Consider the following 15,004-nt stretch of genomic DNA (forward strand, 5'->3'; position numbering starts at 1 on the left):
CTCCTTGATACATCGGGGGTTGACCGGGCTTATAACTAGTTGCCACTTAATTTGGCAAACCTGGCAAGAACGAGGGGTTCGATTCGCCCCCTGTCCCGGCGGAGGGATTGGCCCGCCGAGATCGATTGGCGGATACGTCGGTATTCGCTGGGGACGGCCACGCTCGAATTACCTCTCGTTGAACGTCGCGTATCTTCTGCCTCCATCGGGTTCGTCGAAGAATTATCTTCCGCAGCGCGTTCCCTCCACGGACACAATCGGAAATCTTTAACTACATTTTCTCTCAATAGGCTCCTGCCTATCGTGAACCGAGCATCTCGAAATATCCAAGCTCATTCTTTAATAATTATGAGTTTTTAGACTCATTTTATGTTGTTTTGTATAAAGTCGGATCTGATTTTCTCCTCTAAATACATATTTTTATAATGACTTTTATAGATAGAGAGCAGTTTAAGCGCTTTTAGTCTCGCTGCGAACTTACAATTTTGTATAAATTTTTTTCAGTTGAGGTAATTATTTTCTTTGATTTCATTTTTTGTAGAAAGGATCAATTCAAGAGCATATCCATTATAGTTATATTGTGTTATAAGATTAAATTGTTGAAAAGCTAACCGCAATGAAATTATTGATGTTTCAGGTGAAAGTATGGTTCCAGAATCGACGGACAAAGCACAAGCGGATGCAACAGGAGGAAGAGGCGAAGGCTCAACAGCAATCGGGTGGTGGAGGTGGCGGTGGCGGTGGAGGTGGTGGCGGTAGCAACGGAAATGCTAACAACAATAGCAATAACAAAAATACGCATCACGTCAGCAAATGGCAGCAGGAAACTGGCGACTACCATCACGAGGATGAGGATGAGGAGGAGCACATCGATCCAGAGGCTGAAGAGTGCTCGAGCGGCTCTGAAGCGTAGCTAGACGTTCTCTGCCTGGATTAGGATCCAGGATCGAGTAAAGTCCTGAACAGACCGCAAGGAGAGTACGAGCGAGATGGAAGCCATCCGTGAAGAGAACACGTGCGACGCCGACCGAACGATAGGTTTGTTCGAGTTGACATCGAAGGATTGGCTTCAATTCGAAAACGGAGCGCCTACGATCGTGTTAACGTCATGCGCGGTGGGTTAACAACAGTGAGTGATTTCTCATGGAATAGTGATCGCGCGATTTGATCTTCACGCAATTTGATCTTTGCCTCGAATTACGGTCGAGACTTCGGGTATGAGCCCCGATACAAAAAGAAAGTCAAAAGTTTCGGAGGTGGTTTGATAAAAACCGGCAATAGCACGGTACTCACCATATTGCAATATTTGCGATTGACTACGTGAGTGCGACAATGGTTGATAACAGCTTTAATCTTGAAAAAGAAAAAGAGACGAAACCTTTTCGTCAACGTAATCCAAGGAGGATTCATCGAGTTCTATTTCGAACTTGTGCCAGATAGGTTGACAAAGTAAATACATCGTTCTAGAGTTCGATCACTGACATTCTTAAAGCCCGCGTGTATCATAATTTATGTATTTTTGAAGTGTACGCGAATTGGGTAGCGCAGGAGTGGCTAATGAAAATACGAGAATCAAAATCATCAAATCTTTTAGTTCAAAATGATTATTTAAAAAAGTTCTAAAGATAATTTGAGTTGTTGTGAAAAAAAAATATTCAAATTTTGATTTGAAACCTTTTCAAAGTCTGTAGCAAATCCGCGTTTCCACCCATACAGCACAAAAGGATTGTAGAAATATCGCAATATTACAGTAATCAGTATTAAAATATGTGTACAAGCAATCAAAAATTTAAAAAATATTTATACAAAATTCATACAAGTTTACAATGCGCTATTAATATCGTATTATTATAATACGTACTATTATATAAAATTTGTATTATAATACGTATTAATCCAATATTAATAGTGCAATTGCAAATTCATATTTATGTAATTGTTTTCTTAATTTTTTACATTTGTATGTGTCGCATAGATTATTCGTGATTTTAATAACGCTGTAATTTCCAGAATGCCATAGAATTATGTTAAAATTTAATATTGAAATTTTGCTGTAAACACAAAATCGAATTGTATTTTGATTCAAAAAATTTCTTTACAGAAATTGTTACTACCGAGCATTTTCAAAAATTCTTTCACGTGACTAATCACGATAGACTCGTGCAATACAAACCTCTTGTATACAATTGCTCATAAGCATGAATCAGATGTGCATACGTGTAAATATACATAAAATATTAGCTGTTTATTTTCACAATTTACTTAAAATATTAGCTGCTGCATTATTAAAAATATATTGCATATATTTAACAATACTTTTGAAATATTGCATTGCAATATGCAAGATTATTGCTGCAATATAGCTGCAAAGTCCTGTGCCGTATGGGCAGCTACGAATTTTAACAAATAATAAAAAGTGCGTTTTTTTTCTTTCAGTCTTATTTTGTTCAAAAACGTGATGGAAGATTTTCGTTTGCAAATTCGAATTCAACGCGATTCGGAAATTATAAGAAATATCTTATTAGAGTTGATGAAAAATTTTTTGTTAGCTTCACGGGATATTTATATGCGGTATACCACAAATATGAAGATTTGTCTGGATTGAATTCATATTTATTCGTTGACAGATGACGGTACAAAAGTAGGAGTGTCTGTTTTATTATCTTCTTCTAACTGCGGAATAGTTCCTCAACGTTTCAGTTTCGCAGCGTTGCCGAAGGCCAGAGAACAATCGCGGAAATCCGTAAATATCGTCGCGATTAGAAGGGCGAGGCGTTCTCAGGCTAGACTATCTTATAACGGGTTCAGAAAAAGAGACGGAGAAATCGAAGGCGTCCATCGGAAACCAACTAATGGATGCATTGTCTGCCGGAGACGACGAAGCTAAATGGACGCGCTTCCGGCGGAAAGCGACGACGCTCGTATCAAGAACGATCGATGCCAACTTTAACAAGGCGGATCATTTTTGGTCGATTCGGAACTGTAGAAATTTTCGCGAGGAAAATATTTTCCGTTTCTTTGCTCCATGAATTTTACTTTAGCCGAACTTTAGTTGGAAAGTCGCTCGCAACGGTTACTTGTACGCGATGCGAGTCGAAGCGTGTATTAAAACTTGGGGAGACAGCCTGAGATGAGGAGGATCGATCGTTCGCGATACGTCGAGACGATGAGCCGACTGCCATCAGCGCGCGCTCATTTACGTTCATTGCAATTACATATTTCTTGCCATACGAAACAATTCGCCATAAAGACTAACTTTCGTCAGATGGTGTAAATAAAATGTAGTAGGAAACTAGAGCGCAATCCTGGACCGATCCCGTCCCAGGATCTACCTGACGCTTCTCGTTTCGAGAATGGGAGTGTACATAGATAAATCGATAAGAGGCATACGAAATGTATAGAATGCACGAGTGCATACAGAAACCGTAAGTAAAAAGCGAAACAGAGAGTGCCAAACTTCGTAAATTACCCTTAGCGAGAGAAGAACCCAGTGTAAACGATTTGCAATCTGTATTTGCAATTGTATTTAAGTCGTTATTCTACGCGAGCAGTATTTCTTTCGTCGATCGATGTTTCGAGGTATATACTGACAGTTTAAATTATTATTGCTAATGTTATAGACGGAGATTCCCTGCGCCATAAAAGCCGTCGCAGTAGCAATATATCAATTTCCGGAAATTCAAATTCGGAACCGCGATATTGATATATCGACATATTATCTCGATATTTTAATATTTCGTCAGTGCGCGTCTACGATTTTACCAGCATACGTTTCCTTTGTTCATTTCATTAGAAACTTATTCCGCTAGAGAGAAAGAGAGAGAGAGAGAGAGAGAGAGAGAGAGAGAGACGTCTCACGTAGGAAAACATTCCTACGCCGCTCAAAAATCCGGCCAGTTGTGGCGCAAGGATTTTCGCTTGTAAATAATCCTGTAAATAGCAAATTGTGATTCTACTCGACGTGCAGAGCCATAGAATTGTACGACCATCGAATGATTCAGTTCATGTTCTCTAGCAATATAGCGAAATAAATTAAATCATCCATGAAAACGTTTCGCTTCTATCTTTCCAATAACCTGATAATCCTTCAAAAATTCTTCGCTACAAGAGGAAGAAAAAGGTGCATAATGGTGTTCAAATGTTATAAAAATCAGAGATAATCCAATGGAATATCTTTTTTAACGCAACGAGATGCAGAAAAAAAAAAACTGTTGATGGGTTTCACAAGCTCATTTTTTATACATTGCGTATGATAATGAAAAGGGGACCGTTTGAAAAATTCTGACGGTACCCAGATAGCAAATTTAATGCTGCGAACGTCGACTCTCGAGGTCGTGTAATTTCGAGCCGATAACTCGCGTATACGTACACGCGCAAACAGATCCGGCGAAATTGTTTGTTTTCCGCACGCAGTAATTTCTCGCGCAGCGTATTATTTTAGAAAGGCAGCCCGGCGTGCGAAAAATTGAATAATTTTCGCCGTCGGGCACGTCGATAAGGAAACTCGCGGCGCGGTAATTCCTGGGCACGGGACATTATCGCAATGGCCGACCGTAATTACCGGGATGCGCGCAAAGGGGTGTCTTCACGCCGCAAATTGTTTTTCGCGAGGGCGCCGCGCCGTCGGGCGACGACGATGCGCGGCCACGAGAAACCGCCGGCCGCGCCGCGCCGCGCCGGGTACGAATCCATATGCGGCCCACCGCGTCTGCGGGAGCGATCCTTGTCGATAATCGCTTTATAATCGCCGCTTCCAAAAGGAATAATTTACTACGTCGGACGTAGAACTCTCTCCCGTTCCCCCGTAATTAAACACGGCGGATCTCTCCTTTCGTGCCCGGAACAACGGATGTGCGGACGCGGCCCGATGTCGGTAGATCGTATTCGGAGATTCGCTATCACATTCACCCTTATTATTTTCGTCGCTACGGAGAGCTACGTCCTCGAAAAAAGAGTTTTTTTTTTTTTTTTAATCGGTGCTCTTATTCGCAAATTTCTTTTTAATTTGATTTCAATTTTTCGTCAGAAACGCTTCACGTGGTCGAGACGCCTCAACATTTCTGTCGAGGGAGAATTTATGCGAAATTGTGTGTGGCTGTGTAGGTTGAGAATTTTAAGAGAGTCAATTTCAGAATCTTTTTCATTATCCACATCCTCTGCATTTAAATTTCATGACATCGACACGTGGTGTTGTAAAGCAGAATCCATAATTTACTCAATGAAAATTAATAGCACGATGGTAACGCGACTTGTAGGCCATTATCGACATATTAATCGGTCCATGCTAATGAATTTGTAAATTGAAAGTACGCGCGCAGTTATAAATACAGTTATACGTACGGGTTCGCAAAGTAGAACCTGTAGAACGAAATAAGATTTCACAGGAAAAAAAGGAGTGAGGAAATTGCATGTGAAATAAATCATACAACGGATAGCAACGTAAAGCAAAAGTCTCAAGTGAACTTTTATAGATATACTTTTTAATTTTCATTATTGAAAATAACGGATAATCGGAGCCTTCGATTAGCCATAAAATGTCGATGGCATGTCATTTGAAAAAAATTCTGCGTTACTTATCTTTCATAATATTATTCAGTGAATGAATAAATGCAGCTACGGAGATATCTCTTCATGCCGTTTCAGCATGACACGTTTAATGAAGTTTTAACGAAGTGTACGTCGTGCTAATTTATTCCCAACATCTCCATTGCGAATTCCTTCAAAATCACCGTGTTCCCGCGGCTATTAATCATTAATTGTCTCATTGCGTATTCGACCGGGGACTCGTTCGACGGACCGGAAAAGGAGCCGGCGATCGCCAAGATTACTGGACCGATTTCCACGTCGCGCGCTCGCTTATCGATCGATCAATTAAGCGGCCAAATTAATCAGCGCGCGCGGCAATCGCCGCGGAGACGGGATGCGAGGAATCGTACGAGTGCTAATGAAGCGCATTAATTGGAATGTTGACTGAGGCTCGTTAATTAAACAGTGCCTCGCTGTTGCGGGCGCGGTAACCGTCCCGAAGGCGTGCGATCGATCGGACCGATCAGCGATCGATAATTAATAGATCTCATTGTTCGCCGAGACGCGTTTCTTTTCTGATCTTCGCGCGTAATCGTTTATCCATTAATTACAACGAGAGACGACGTATCGGTTAAGTGCGCCTCGCAAGCTGCTGGAACATATGGATTTTTCGACGTACTCGTTAGACGCGATCGTAAGCGTCGCTCCCGCGACGTTACACGCGTTTTAAAACGTCCGAGAAGGAAGAGGACTTCCGCAGGAGCGCGCTTTACGATAAGCGTTATTCGCGCGGAAACTTGATCGGACTCGGACGCGCTATACGCGATTGTGTTAGATCGGTCGTGATAAAGCTGTCGCCGTTAGTATACGTTCGGAATGCCGCGCGCTGTCTCTCGCGCCCGAGACGATCTTAATCGCGGCCCGAACCCGCCATTGCGATAACGACGCGGCTAAAAATGATCGCGCGCCCATGCTCTATCGCCAGCCGCGCGGCCGCGTACGCGGAGTCTTATCGTATTTCGCGTGCCGGTAAATGAGTTAAAATAATACGTTTCATTAAGTCCCGCGGGATTAGTTTCGCTGTTACGAGCGTGCCGGCAGATAAGCGGCCGGATTACATGCGCGCACAGGGCGCAAGTGCACGAGGGAGGATACGCCGCATTCTTGCGAGAGTTGAGTTGTTCGCATGCACAAATTGTTGTTTGCCGCGGGGTCACGCGTCAACTTAGCGCCAACGCGAGTTTCAACGACGGTCACCCTCGAACAACACGGCCACGATTCACACGCGCGATATCACGTTACCGTGTTTTACGATCAGCTATTAAAAAAAAAAAAAGGGAGAGAGAAACGAAATCTCTCTTCTCCACGAAGAGAGCGAAATGAACCGTGTCGTTTCGCTCTCGCGTCGTTTTTCACCTCTTCAACCTGGGTTCGATTAAGGTATTGGGTTTGATTAAATTTGGTCGCTTCGAAGTACAAGTCGTAAGAGAATTGATGTATTCACATGTGACTCCTCTGAATTTTCTTTAGAGGATGGGATAAGTTTCGCGAGTTTTACGAGTCTCACGGTCGTGAGCCGGAACGATTTAGGCGTATCTACGAAGTCGCAATTGATAGCTCGTTTACTTCTCCGATGGGGTAACGCCTACGCCAATGTGCGAGGGGTAAAACAGAGACGTGTCGGTTTGTTGGGCGAAGAGCGCACCACGTAAGGCCCGCGGCCAGGTGAGGAGAGTGCCGGTGTCGAGGGGGAGACAGACAGCAGCGGAGGAGGCGGAGGTGGCGGGAATGGGAAGGTGGGAGGAGGGAGACGGAGCCCTCGGAAAGGGGTGGGGGAACGTCCGAGGGTTCAGAACTGCTAATTATGTAAATTGCCGGTGTTGCAAATTACCCTCACAGTTTGCGTTCATTCTGCACACAATCCACACGGTCTCCGCACACCTCGCATGGAATCCATCCACTTGGATACTGTTACTTCCTCCGGCGTGCAGGAGAGAAAGGGAGGGACGGAGGAGAAGAAGAAGGAGGTGAAGGAGGAGGAGGAGGAGGAGGAGGAGGTGGAGGAGAGGGAAGATGGCGGCGGCGGCTAGAGCGAGATGGATGATCTCCCCGAGGACGGAGCGAGAGCTTCTCCTTCGGTGCCTCCTTCTTACCTCTCATTCATCATCACCGGTACTCGACGATGCGCGGGTACCAGTATCCGCTAACAGATACCGATGTCGGACAGCTCGCAGCGCGCGATCGCGAACGTTTTCATCTCGGGTGTCGCATTACGCGAACGGTCTAAGGTAAAATAAGGTAAATATCCTGACGCGCGAATCAGAGTAGACGACAACGAAATACGGGATAATGAGATCAATTATTAAAAGTTACGGTCGATCTCTCTCTCTCTGGGGCATGCGGCATTCGAATTTTGGCAACAGCTAGAATTTTATTTTTCGCCATATCGGACGCGTGAACGCTAAAAGAAAAATCGTCTCGTACGCTTTCTGATATTCAACTGTCACTGCATTCAGGCTCTACCTTTTAACTTCGTTTCGCGTAAATTCAACAATGTGCCGTCCGTTTAAACGTCACGAAGAAAAAGATACGGACAGTACGAATTATATTTCTGGCATTTACATCTCGTTTGCAGTTCCAGACCGCAATTTGTCTTGTCAATCGTGAACGAGACGGATAACGAGACGGATCCGCGATGCGTGCCGCAATGTTGCGACTGTCAAAATCGAACGTTTTCGTCGAGCCAGATGGGCGAAACGGATGCAAATTCGTACTACAAGACCTAAAAGAGACAGAAAGAGAGAGAGAGACAGAGAGACAGAGAGAGAGAGAGAGAGAGAGAGAGCAGAGAGAAAAAGTGAAAAGACAAAATTGAAGCGAAGGAGAGCGAGAAAGAAGCGCGGCAAGTCGCAAATGAGGGAAGAAGACGAGTATCTCTCTCGTGGCCTTCCTTCTCCTTACACTTGGTCAAAAACCGGTACTCAACGGGCGCGGATGCATAGCTCATCGCGAAACAGACGGACGGACGGACGGACGGACGGAAAAGTTAGCGGAACGTCCGTTTTCATTTACTATACGCGAGCCGCAGATGACACCAATTGGATCGCGCGGGACGCAACGTCGTCTAAGACGCGCAACTGCAGGCTGCAATCGCGTGACTACGACGAGTTTTACCTCGTTCGTGCTGCAGGTGACGCGAACTCAGTTGCATATCACGAGGAACGGATAGTATACTTGGAACGAATATGACGATACGAGGGACGGTATATCGCGGGGAGTATCGCGCAAAACGATCGTGTATGCAAATTTGTGGATGGCGCACGTACGCTATAATTAATGTATGTCAATGAGCGCGTTAACGAGGTACTTATGGTACGCCGTACGCATTGTTGGGAGAGACGAAAATACGTACGTGGCGCAAAACGCGGCATTACGATGAGAATTTATAGCTTCGGCGAATTCAGGTCGACCCGACTGGACTAAACTGCGGAGATAAGGTCGCGAGACGATTAATTACAATTAGGGTGAGCCTTGTATGCGGTGGTACGAGAAGAAAGAGAGAGAGTAACCTACACGACGTGGACGGATACATTGTCATTCAAATTTGGCGCAGGAGGTGTTTAACGACACGAAACGTCGTTCAGCACCGCTGAACGAAACAAGCTACGTAAATTAGGGAAGATAAGTGGTCGCGCAGGCCACAGGATGAAGAAGTTCGGACACGCAGGCCTTCTACCTTCTGCAGGAAGTGCTTGATGCCCGGACAATTGAAGAGCTCTGTATCTCATCTCTGTTCAACCGCCTTCGACCTATTAACTCTCACTGATTCGCATTCACCGATTATTTCATGGCTATAAGTGCAAGAGAAATAATAGTGACGAGCACACAATAAAATAATAATAATATAGCAATAATAAAACAATATAATAGTAATAAAAATTAATTACAGGAAACAATGCTCAATATGAATTTAATGATCGGTTTTGTGTTACATATATATTTTTACATATCTGTATACTGACTTAAATTAATAACTTTTTCAAGTATATAATGTAGAATTAAAATCACTGATAAGTACAAGCAGTGTACTTGAACGTTAACTCGAAAGGTTGGAAATCGTTGGTCCAAGATTCTACGATAATTACGCTTCGTAATTACCATCTGTCCGCGCGAGATTATCGCGACTGAACGTTTAGCGGAGAGACGGAACGAAATTTTACATCGCGCCGCGTCAGACTGGCGTAACATTAAGTATCACGTAAGAGACGTCAGCCAATAAAGTAGAACGTGCACACGAACAAATCGTTTAATCCAACTCGAGGCCGATCGAGGTAATGACGGCCATAAACTGCAGCGCCGAACAGAGAGCGCTCCAAGGTTCCTGGACCCAAACAGAATTGGGCCTGACAGGCGAAATGGGCCTGGAGTCCCGGAGCATGTATACCTGCCCCCGCTACGTCTCTCTCTCTCTTTCTCTCTCTCTCTCTCTCTCTCTCGCTCCGTCACTCGTCTCGCACGCCTGTACCCTCTCGCTTCCTCCTAGGCACTCGTCTCGCACGCCTGTACCCTCTCGCTTCCTCCTAGGCCCGCCGGGCCCACGACTCGGATGCCACAAGCCTGGGATCCCAGATGGAGGATCCGGTTCCAGGAACCGAGCGTGTAAAACACCGGTTAAAGCCGTGCTTTCCAAGCCGGAATCGATGGGAAAACAATGGCCCGACAGGTCCTAAAGTGTCTGACAAATGTTCCACGCGTGTCGCGAAGCCCGTCCGGGCGCGGGCCAGCCAGCGTCTCGAATTTTTCTTTTCCGCCTGCGCGAAACTTCGTGTCCCGGCATCAGCATCAGCATCGTAATTGTATTGTATCGGTCAAGCGAGATGCGCGGAATGCGGTTGGAAGTAAACACCGAAATTCGAACAACGAACCTGACGCCGGATCTGGCTCTCTTCAGATACAACTCTCTTCAAATACAAGATCAAAACTAATAAAAATACCGTAATAGAACGATGAAAAAAAAAAAAAAATGTTAAATTTTATACGTAGTTGTAAAACTCGTTATCAACGTACACCACGTAACATTTTCGATCAAATCGATACATAATTCACACTTCGACAAAATCCTTCGGACAAAAGTCATTCGATATCCTGGGACTTTTTCGACGAAAGGTCTGCGATCCGTGGCGCTAATAAGTCACCCGGTTGGGCCGATATCTCTCTGGGCGTTGTTAGCATTTGAATAACACGCGAGCGACACGATCCTTTTTCGCGGATGTATGCCACGAAATAAATAAATAAATTCACCGGCCAGGACCAGGTGAGAAGGCGATAGGACCACCGAGCTGACCAGGTAACCACGCTCGTAAAGTCCAAATTAAAGTTGAATTAAGCGACCGCGGCGAAGTCTGCCGATCGATCGTCGCTCGCTATCGAGCGACCAATTCCCTGGATCTCCTCCTGTTACATTTTCTTACGTCGCGTCGTGAGTCCCGGCTTCTCTCGTTCGCCTCGTTATACGACGTCGAGCCAGTCCCCGCGGCTCCTTTCCTCGTCTTCGTGATCGATCGATCGAGCGGTCGAACACGTTACGATTAAACGAGTCGCGCGACATTCGCAAATTAAGCGTGTAAGACGAGCGAACGTATGATCGTTGGCGCGATGTACATTGAGACGTTCATCTTTCTTGGAAATTAATCGCCTAATTATTACCAGCTACGCGTGATTATTTTGTTGCACGTTGTTAAATGCCAATTCGCTAATACGTCTGCACGCTGATGGCTGTCGCGATCGATTCGTTCCGATATTCAAGTTATGGAAACTTGAAACGAAAAGTTCTGGATTTGTCCAAGTCAATTATTTTATCCGTATATCAGATCTGTATAGAAGTAAAGACTTTTTAATGAAACGGACAGTGTAATAGAAGATGTACTCTGAGAAAAGAATATGCAGTTTCTCGCATGTATCATCGCGACCAAACGTGATTGACTAGCACCGGCTAGTCTAACAAGTTCCCATCAAAGATGCATTGATAATTGAATGAACAAACGTTGCGGCATTTGTCGTTTCGAGTCCTTCCTGGACAACAATCACTGTCATCTCTGTCATTCGACTTGAACGCGGAAAGTGGGATCAAACACCGTGGAGTCCCAGAACGAGGAGTAGCCTCGAGAGGTCAATCCGGTCGCGAATTCGACTTGTTGCGGAATAAGCGCGCGCACGTTAAGTCGAGAGAAACAACGGTATTATCGGCGCAATTAGGATCTCTTGGAAAATTGATGGACGCGATCGAGAAAGTCCAAGAATAACGACGGAAAGGACTAAAAAATATACCTAGTATTTATATTTAACAATTACTTTTTGCACAAATAATTCGAGAAATAATTCAAGAAATAGTCGTGAAATATCTTTGGGCGGATATTTTATGATTCATAACGGAATTTAGCTTTAAAATAAGCATTTCTGTATAGTGTTAAGTAAAAAAATTCTTCTAAAGAATGTAGCGAAGAATCATGACTGAAGAGCGCGAAGCAGAGATGAAGGAGACGCAAAAGAAGAAGAAAGAAGAAGAAAGAGGAAGAAAGGAAGAAAGAATGCAGAAATAGAAGGGGCGACGGCGAAGGCGATGTGTGTGGGTTCAGCGCAGGGGTGTCGGGTTACCAATGAAATAGTGGTACCATTTTGTTTACATTATTGTCGGGGGTGTGCACCGGCCGGGTGTGGGTATAAGGAGGCGCAGGCGTGTCCGATGCGAACGCGTGTGTTACGCACACCGATCGCAACACCGATGTAGCATGTCCGAGGTGAAGAATCGCGCTTGCACGATCAACGCTTGCGCGCACCGTAAGAATTATCCCTCGGACCTGGACTACGAGGGAGTAGTCCTTGATTGGACCGATCCCTCCGCGAAGATACTGTGTTTTCTTAACGTTTCGTTCCCCACGAAACCAGATGGCCGACGAGGGTACCGAGAGCTCTTCGTCTCGGCTGGATGACACGTGTAAAACTACATGCGGCTTTATTTCTTCGCCGTAGATTAGATTGACTGGATTTCGTATCTTCGAATAACGCTGACATCATTTCGTCATCTATACTCGATTATCTCATCAGAGAGTGTTGCCTTATTCATACCTATCGCGATTACAAGATTTGCAACATTTGGTTGTTTGCCGTACTCGTTGTGATGCATTCATACTGTTTTTGATGTCAGTTTTTTAGAACAGTAAACAAAAAATATATAATAGAAATACATAATTTTTATATTAATTATATTAATTGATAAAAATGTGAGGAAACTTTTCTGAACTTTTAGAAGTTAATAATCATATCTAGATAAATACAACATATTAATAATTGTACTTGTTGCATTTGGCCATTTCGAGAAATGACAACGTCGATCGTACAGAGTTCGATCGCTCGCTCGGTGAAAGAACACTTCCGTCAGCGACGCAACTAGCATTGTTTTCAGATTTTTTTCGTGCCGGGTAATTCGCCGTCGCTGAATACGGCCGGCATTACCGCTGCGGGAACAGAAGCGGCACTCGTAGAAATGCAAATTCCGGGAGGAAATCCAGGGTGGTGAGACAGCACTGGGAAGAAGCGACGAGGTGATGGAGGAAAGCAAGAAGAGGTAGGAGAAAGAAAGAGAGAAGGAGAGAAGGAGATAGTCGCGAGGAGGTTATCTGGGCAAACATGTGGTTATGCCGGGCCGAGGTTGGCCCAGGTTATGATAGGTTCGCGTGGTTGGCCCACATTAGACAGATCCACGGATCGAGATCTCGAATCGTAGAAATCCCTCCTTTCGTTCCCCTCTTCCTCGTCAGGATGATACTCGGTTATTAGACGTTACGCGCGGCGGTACCTCACGGGGGCCCATGCTTCTTCTTCTTCTTCTTCTTCTTCCACGGCTTTTATGCCACGGGCTGGCGACCTCGATGGTCTCTCAACCGGCGACCTATCGATGGTATATCCCTCGCACGGATGAGGGAATCGTGCGGCAAATCGTGTAATTCCGTTCCTCGGCTCGATTCTACGATTCCCCCGTTGTGGCGCAAATCAAACGTAGAAAATCGCGGGACACTTTTATATACGGCGCGGAGACTGTGTCTTCCGGATCGAGACAGTTCTCAGGTACGAGATCAAGCATCGAAACCGTTTCTAATCTCGTGAGAGTACCTTTCGTCTCGGATAAAATCATCGACGGGTCAATCATTCCGGCGATTGATAAATGTCGTACCTTGTTATGCGGATGCCCTACGTAGATGATTATCGATTCGTTGTTTTTTCTCGAGCCTATTAGCATTCTTTTATATTCTGAATTGTCATCGCTTCAGACTTTTAAATCTTCAATACTAAATATTTAAGGACCATACTTAAAGATCGAGAGTAAAGTTTCTGTTTGCATTTCCAAGCCGGTTTTGTCACCGGATATGCGTTGGAAGCGTAAGAGACTATTCAGAGGGATTCATTCAGAAAGGCAATCACGCGAGAAATTTTGTTGATCCTTTGCTAGTCCCTACGATTGACTCGATTCATTTTATTCGATCGCTGGCAGGCTCGCGTGATCCCAACACACCTCGGGCTACCTTCTGACGATCGACTGCTCGAGTAGCCGTACAGACGGGTTACGAACTGCCATAAAAACTCGTGCACCCGGTCAACGACTAGAGAACGCTGTCCCGGATGACGTGTTCACCGCAACGCGATCAAGAGTTTAAATGGAATCAATTCGATCATTTGACCGACGTTCAAGTAACTTTGAAAATTTCTCATCAGTTATATACGCAGCGTTGTGTTTAGAAGTTTTCATATAATTTAATATAAAATAGTTTTTAATTTAAGATCTAATCACATAATTTAATTTTTAATCTTGTCGCAATTTAGCTTTTAACTTGGGATTCGACTTCCATCTTGGAAAATGTTCAACTCCTCGGCTACGCGGAATCATTTCTTTCTCCTTCCATCTCTATCTGTCTCTGTTTTTGTCCTCTGCTTTGTCTTTTCCTCAACTCCTGAATCCGAGCGCGTCAATGTGTCCGCTCGCATAGGTGTACGTACGCGAACCCGTTGCTACGAGCCTCACCGTAATTACGTGGGGCGACTATTCATTAAACTGATTACACCTTATTCCTTCTGCACTCCCCCGCCCGGCCCTCGGTTCCCCGCTCGGCTGCTCGTCCCTCTTCCACACAGGCGCTCCTCTCGTCGCCGCCGCCGCCGCCGAGGAGAGGAGCCGAGAAGCGCCGTTTTCGTTCTCGCTGCTAGATGCAGCGCGGCTGCGGCGGCGACGGTGCTTCATCTCGCCGCGCGAACTCGACCGTTCTCCCTAACGTGCGCCGCGCCGTTCGTATGCGTGTTGGTACTTGTCGCTTGCAGGTATTGCATATACAGGCATACCGCGTAGTGCTGACAGGAATGCAAACAGGCACGTTGTTGGGGCGGATTTTTGCGTTGCGCCTATCGCTCCTAAACGATTGTCTGCACG

At 45.0% G+C, this 15,004-nt stretch overlaps 1 protein-coding gene and 1 long non-coding RNA gene across 2 annotated transcripts in view; one reads left to right on the forward strand and one right to left on the reverse strand.

Moving 5' to 3' along the window:
- The window catches only part of LOC105199305 (homeotic protein empty spiracles), a 41,787-nt gene extending 37,737 nt beyond the window's left edge, over positions 1-4,050 (forward strand). The window contains exon 3 of the mRNA XM_011166326.3: positions 638-4,050. Coding sequence (XP_011164628.1) covers positions 638-913 — 276 coding nt within the window. The 3' untranslated portion in view covers positions 914-4,050. The remainder of the gene's footprint in view (positions 1-637) is intronic.
- The window catches only part of LOC105199306, a 203,027-nt gene that overhangs the window by 57,953 nt on the left and 130,070 nt on the right, over positions 1-15,004 (reverse strand). The gene's annotated exons all lie outside the window — the stretch shown is intronic.

This window comes from Solenopsis invicta, chromosome 16 (genome assembly GCF_016802725.1).
Source record: "Solenopsis invicta isolate M01_SB chromosome 16, UNIL_Sinv_3.0, whole genome shotgun sequence".
Taxonomy (NCBI): domain Eukaryota; kingdom Metazoa; phylum Arthropoda; class Insecta; order Hymenoptera; family Formicidae; genus Solenopsis; species Solenopsis invicta.